General features: G+C 35.2%; 1 protein-coding gene across 1 annotated transcript; it reads right to left on the reverse strand.

Moving 5' to 3' along the window:
* Positions 1-1,971: 1,971 nt before the first annotated feature.
* On the reverse strand, positions 1,972-2,691 carry LOC148933814 (protein FAR1-RELATED SEQUENCE 5-like). Its single transcript, XM_089061614.1, has one exon. The coding sequence runs from the start codon at positions 2,689-2,691 to the stop codon at positions 1,972-1,974; it is 720 nt and encodes a 239-aa protein (XP_088917740.1).
* Between the last annotated feature and the right edge of the window lie 3,792 nt (positions 2,692-6,483).

Genomic DNA, 6,483 nt, shown 5'->3' on the forward strand with positions numbered 1-6,483 from the left:
GCAGTACCTACATGTTAAAATCACTATAAGACATGCAGAATATACTTTAATCACAAAACACTTCACTTTAATCACGAAATACTTCATTCTAAGCATGTTTTACTTCACTGAAATGGAAAAACAAAGCACTTTAAGCATGGATCACAAACACTTCACTCTAACTCTATAATACTTCAGTCTAAGCATATTTTACTTCACTAAAATGATAAAATAGTGCACATAAACATGGATCACAAACACTTCACTCTAATCAAGGAATACTTCACTCTAAGCACATTTTACTTCACTGGAACGAAAAATCAGAGCAATATAAGTATACTCAATACACTTCACTGTAAGCATATTGTAATTTACTAAATGATCAATGTACTTCATTGTAAGCTTATTGTAGTTCACTAAATGCTTAATATACTTCACTGAATTGAAAAACAACACTATAAGCATGCAGAAATAAACAATACACTATAATCATTTACTAGTTCACTATATGAACAATATATATCATTATACACTCAATATAATTCATTGAATTGAAAGATAGTAAACTGATAAGGCTAATTTCATGCATCGGTAATGTACAAAAAAATGTTATAAATTGCTGGGTCTAACATGTTTCCTAAGCCAGGTGTGTGAAGAAAATCGCTAGATCAAGGAAGTAATGAAGGAGATGGTCTAGCGAGAGAAAGGACGAAATGAGCAGGATTTACAAGAAAAATTGGCGTGACGGGGGAGTCTACAGCTGAGGGCAACAAAGTCATTATCAATACCTCGTTGGACCCACTAAAGCGCCTATAAATAGAGAGGAGCATGCAGCGTAATAGATATAGTTTTTACTCTTCTTAGCTCATACATTTTACACACACACTTGGGAAAAATTCTGGGGATAATCGTGATAGGGGGGGGTACTTTCTTAAGATTTCGAGTTTGGTAACACCGTCCTAGTGAGGGCGAAGATACAATTGTTTTTTTAATTTCAGCTGTTTTTGCTAGTTTCCACTGTCGAACTTCACTTTTGGGAGTCGACTTTGATGTTGATGATGTTTAACTGCTTATCGCTCATGGATCTGAGTTTAGCTGTTTAATTTCCAGTTATTTTGCTTAGATCTCTCTGCTGTTAGCGTAATTCTTAAATTGCTATGTCGATCTCTGTTTATTTCGTTATTGAGGTGTTTGATGTGGAATTTGGTGACAGATCTGTGGTTGATTGAGTGTTCGGAGCTTAAATTTGTAAATCTGACGTGATGGAGAATTTCTTCTGTTTGGAGTCCGTGTCGGACGCTTGGATCCGGAGTGGATTTAGCGTCTGAAGTTGGTTTTGGCGTGTGAAAGAAACAATAGCTGATAGACTTGTTTTATTTCCCTTGTTTCCTATTTCGCTTCGTCTAGGTATGCAGATCTATTAAGTTCTTCGTTATTTATGCATAGATTTGATTTCAAGCTAGTAGCCCTGTTTTTGATTTGCTTATGTGTTTTCTCAAGAAGTTTAATGCGAATTTGGTTGTAGAAGACGATGTCACTGTCAGTTAGTACGAGAGTTAGTTATTCTGCCACTTTCCAGTCGTATTCTGCTTTTTCTTAGATGTGGTCCCACCGTAGAATTATCTCCTAGGTCTAGCTGTTAGGTTAAGTTCTTTCTAATATTCCCAAGTCAAGTTAACTTTAATTTTCCTCAACCCAAGAAAATGCGTGGCAGCAGCCAACACCAAAAATACTCCCAAATCCTTGATTACAAGTCTTACGCATCCTTCTCTGTGGGATCGATCCCTACTTCCCTATACTAGGTTTAGTAAAGTGGTTGAGGGTTTTTGAAGCGGGGAAGTACTTGTGTGTCCGACGACCGGGATTCCGCACAACCTAAGAGTTCCTAGACCAAGTGATCTAGTGGACTTGCTGGATCTGGGGAACCTGCCTTATTTGAATTTCGCAACACTGCACACACACTACACTTGTACTATCACATCCCGACCAGCTTCATAAACTATGAGGCATATGAATATAATTAGTGTGCACGTACCTATTTGTTGAGTATGTCGTATCAAAAGAAACAATATCACCATACAAATGATAATTTCTCTTGGCAGTTGGATCACACCAAAACAAACGTGTCAGTCTATCCTTTGAGTTGACCTCAAATTCATAGGTAAATGCTGCACAAAGTTCCTTCTTCCTGCGCATCTCATTTAATAGCATTTGTGCATCAGCTCCTTCCACGTATGCTCTAAGGTCACGTCTGTAGTTGCGCACTTCTAAAACAGTACACCCTACATAATCTAATCCACCAAGAACTTCCTTGAGTAAGCTAAAACTTAAAGTTGGACCGATATTTGCGTTAGCGCAATCAAGTATGAATTTCTGATGGACTAAATCCAAATTGCGGTTCAACTTCATAAAATGCTTATGGCGTTCCTCAACCATCTCGTGATTATGTTCTTCAACAAAACTTTGTATAACATAACCAATACCCATAAAAAACTTCCAAGACACTTTAGCATTATAAAAGCACTTAATAGAAGAACGCTTGCGTTTCACCTCATGTTGTTCATTTTTTCTTTGCTTTGTACCTTCTCGGCTACACACCACATAATTCCAAGTAATGACATCTTTTTCCTTTTTCGATCCCTTCTTACGGGTGTCAAACCCAACATATCGAGCATAATTGTTGTAGAAGTCCAATGCACGATCAAGGGTCATGAAACTTTGTCCAATTTTTGGTTTCAAATCATCGGGACATTTTGGTACGTAAACCACTGTAAGAAATATATACTTCATTGTGAGCATAAAATACTTCACTGTAATCATGTTTTACTTCACTAAAACGAAAAAATAGAGCACTTTAAGCATGAACCACTGTGAGCATAAAATAGTTCACTTAATGGATAATATACTTCCCTAAAATGATAAAACAGAGCACTAAAAACATGGATCACAAACAATTCACTTTAACACTCGAATACTACACTTTAATCATATTTTACTTCACTAAAATGAAAAAATAGATCACTTAAAGCATGAATCACAGACACTTCACTCTAGCCATGGAATACTTCACTTAAATCATGTTTTACTTCACTCTAACCATGAATCACAAATATTTTATTCTAGCAATGGAATACTTCACTTTAATGATGTTTTCCTTCATTCTAATGCATAATATACTTCACTAAAAAGCATATTTAATAGACGATAGTACATATTTACTCACTAAAAAGCATATTTCTACACTACAACGCATATTGAGCATATTTACTTCACTGGTCGTCACATATAGTTCATTCTAACGTTTTTCATATCATACACAATCTAATCATGCTGAGCAACAACACTTAATTGATAATTACCTTTAGATTTAGTTTCTCCTTCCTCTCCCGATGAAGAGGAATCGGAATCGAAATAATCTTCCGATGAATGTATCAGAATCGAATCCATGGGATAAGGAATCCAGACGTCGCGATGAAGGAATGAACGTGAAGAATGAGTAAAATCGTGAGCGAATTTGATACCTTCGGTTTGCCACGCTGATCACAGAAGAATGAATTCAATCACGATGAAAAAACGTAGCTGATCAATCGTGAACGAATTGGATCGGGAAGCTGAATTTGTTTCAAACTTGACAAATTGCGCATGAATTTGGTTAAGAAATCTCACAGTAATTCATGCTTGATTATCGTGAATGAATTCGATTGGGAATCTCATATTTTGGAAGAAATCCTAAGCTAAATTTGGTTGAGATTTGCGCATGATTTGGGAAGATTGAATTCGGAAGATTGAATTCACGATGATGTTCTTTTTTATTCTTTAATTCATATTGAAATATTGAATTCCCAAAATGCCCTTGGACAAGTACTTTTTTATAAAAATCTGAAATTTTGTTTAAACCATAGGATTAGTCTAGATTAACAAGATGTGTGGCTGAGATTTGTTCTCTAGTTATATACTTAAAAATAGTTAGACCTTGATCATTCCTCTCTCTCTCTCTATATATATATATATATGAGCATTAAGGTCCTATTGCCCCCTTAGTGTCTATTTCCTTCTTAATATCAATCATTAGATTAGTATGATGGGCGGACTAGATGAAGCCTCACAAAATCATCCCGTGTTGCATTATTAGGTTCATTCTGTGCATTATATGGGTAAAATTGTAAAACAACCAAGAATTAAAACGGCAGGAGCGAGATTTAAGCAATCCTTCCATATGCTGACTCTCTCTCTCTCACTCCAAACGTCTCTTCCCATCAACCCACGATTCTCAAATCGTCTCCCCCATTTCAAACTAGGAAAAACCCTAGCCGCTACTCAAATTGAAGAGACACCACCACTCCCGCCGATTTTTCACCGTAAAAAGCACCACCGATCGACGATTCATAGTTCTAATGTGATTCCTTAGCCGCGCGATGATAGATTTATAGTCGACAACAAGACGGGTTTCAAAAGTTCCGAATTTTGGTAAGAGACACTTCTAATCGTCAATTTTCGCCATTAAAACAGTGACGATTTTGTCACACATTTGGTCGACACATTTAATGATTCAATTTTTCGTAATACCCACTGTTAATCGCCTATTTTCACCACCGACACACCACCTAATCGTCTATTCAATGTTTTCTCCTAAACAATATCACGTTTTACACACTTGTTTTGGTCGAGATTTTCGTAAATCGTAAAATCGTGTTCATTTTTTATAGGGTTTTGTCCATTATTGAAGTTTGTAGTGAATGTCTGGTTTCCAATTGTGTATTGGGCGATTTGGTAGATGAAATCGTATCTGGGTTTATTTTTAGTTTGTCTTGCATTTGCCTTTATATTCATTCGTGCGTTATTTGATGCAATGTGTACATTATTGTAGGTAGAGGTGTGCATTACTTTTTTGTTTGAATCTACATCAGTCGGTTTGATAAAATGCCTGAAAATTGAGTGAAATTTGTATTCATATTAGCATTATTCGTTGCCATTTGTACATTATTGTAGGGAGTGGTGCAAATTATTGTATGCAGTGGTGTACATTATGTTTTTTGTTTTACTTTAAATGCATCGGTTTTATAAAAGGTCAATGGTTGATAGAATGTAATATTCATTGGTGCATTATTTGCTTACTTTTGTACATTATACAGTTAGTATTGTGCATTAATGCGATACATTATTGATTTTTGGGCAGCGGCGAAACAGCCTAGGTTAGATATTGACGTAGCGGTGGATGATGTTCTTTCACTTGCGATTGCGCAAAAGTTCAGGGAGAGGTTGGTTGAGCAGCAAAGGTCCTATTGCCTCCCGTCTGATTTCCAAGAAGGAAAATGCTATAAAGGAGGCTACTAGGCCTCTTAGACGGTGTAAGGCTTGCGATGAGATGAGACATCACGACTCTAGAAACTGTCCAATGTTTAAAGAGATGGCGAAGGAGAAAGAGCTTCATAAGGGCAAGAGGAAATCTTGATGTATCTTGTACCTAAAAACATTATTAGTTCTGGATTTCGGTTTAGTCATAGTTATCATTTCATTTCGAATGTTATTAATCCTACCACTGTCAACAATTTATGCATAATAATTTTACATTTTTAGTCTGTTAATTTACATTATTAGTAACGAAGTTGTACATTATTGTATACAAGCACTTAACTTTCTTTATGTAATTATTGAAGTAGAGTTCATTATTAGACACATTTTGTACATTACACATAATATCATTCCATTATTAAATTGTTAACATACATTATTATTCATGAAGATGTACATTATTATACGCAATGAATAACTTGGTGTACATTACATTTCCGGGGCAGTTCATTAATAAGCACATTTTGTACATTATTAATCTAATTTCATCCATTATACAATTTCTTGTTACCTTCCCAATTGCATACAACATAATCGTCCATTAATGAGTCAATAATAACCATTACACAGTACTATACGTACATTATGTTTATCAGTTAAAACTACTCCTTAGCCGAGACGATATCTAAACCCTAGAGGAATGATAAAAAAAACTCGTTCACTTTGGCAACAATTGTGGTACTTACTACATACTACACCCTAGCCCCAAGGATTGCTAAACCCTTGGGGAATAAATGAAACGTGCGCCGAACAATCAATCAGCGAACATATACATTACAGATCAGATATCGTCCATTACAGAGTTGATAAAAATCATTACATAATAATATATGTACATTATGTTTACAAGCTGTAACCTACGAAAAGAAAACACGAAAATCTGTAAACAATGGCTGATTTCATGAAAAAAAAAAATGACAACTGATGCAAAATAAAACTAAATACAAGAACGAACTAATCACAAACAAATATATAAAACCATAGATGTCAATTGCACAACTAATACAATAACTTTCTACCAAAATTTATCAATAAAAAAAAAAACGTCTTCAATTGAAAAAAGGCCACAACAATTTTTTAGAAGGTCTTCAATCCAGAAAAAACGATGAGGGAGAGAAGAAATATTGTTCGATTCCTTCAATTTCAACATCT

Source organism: Salvia hispanica, chromosome 1 (genome assembly GCF_029641045.1).
Source record: "Salvia hispanica isolate PSC_SH4W2 chromosome 1, Shi_PSC_v1, whole genome shotgun sequence".
Classification (NCBI taxonomy): domain Eukaryota; kingdom Viridiplantae; phylum Streptophyta; class Magnoliopsida; order Lamiales; family Lamiaceae; genus Salvia; species Salvia hispanica.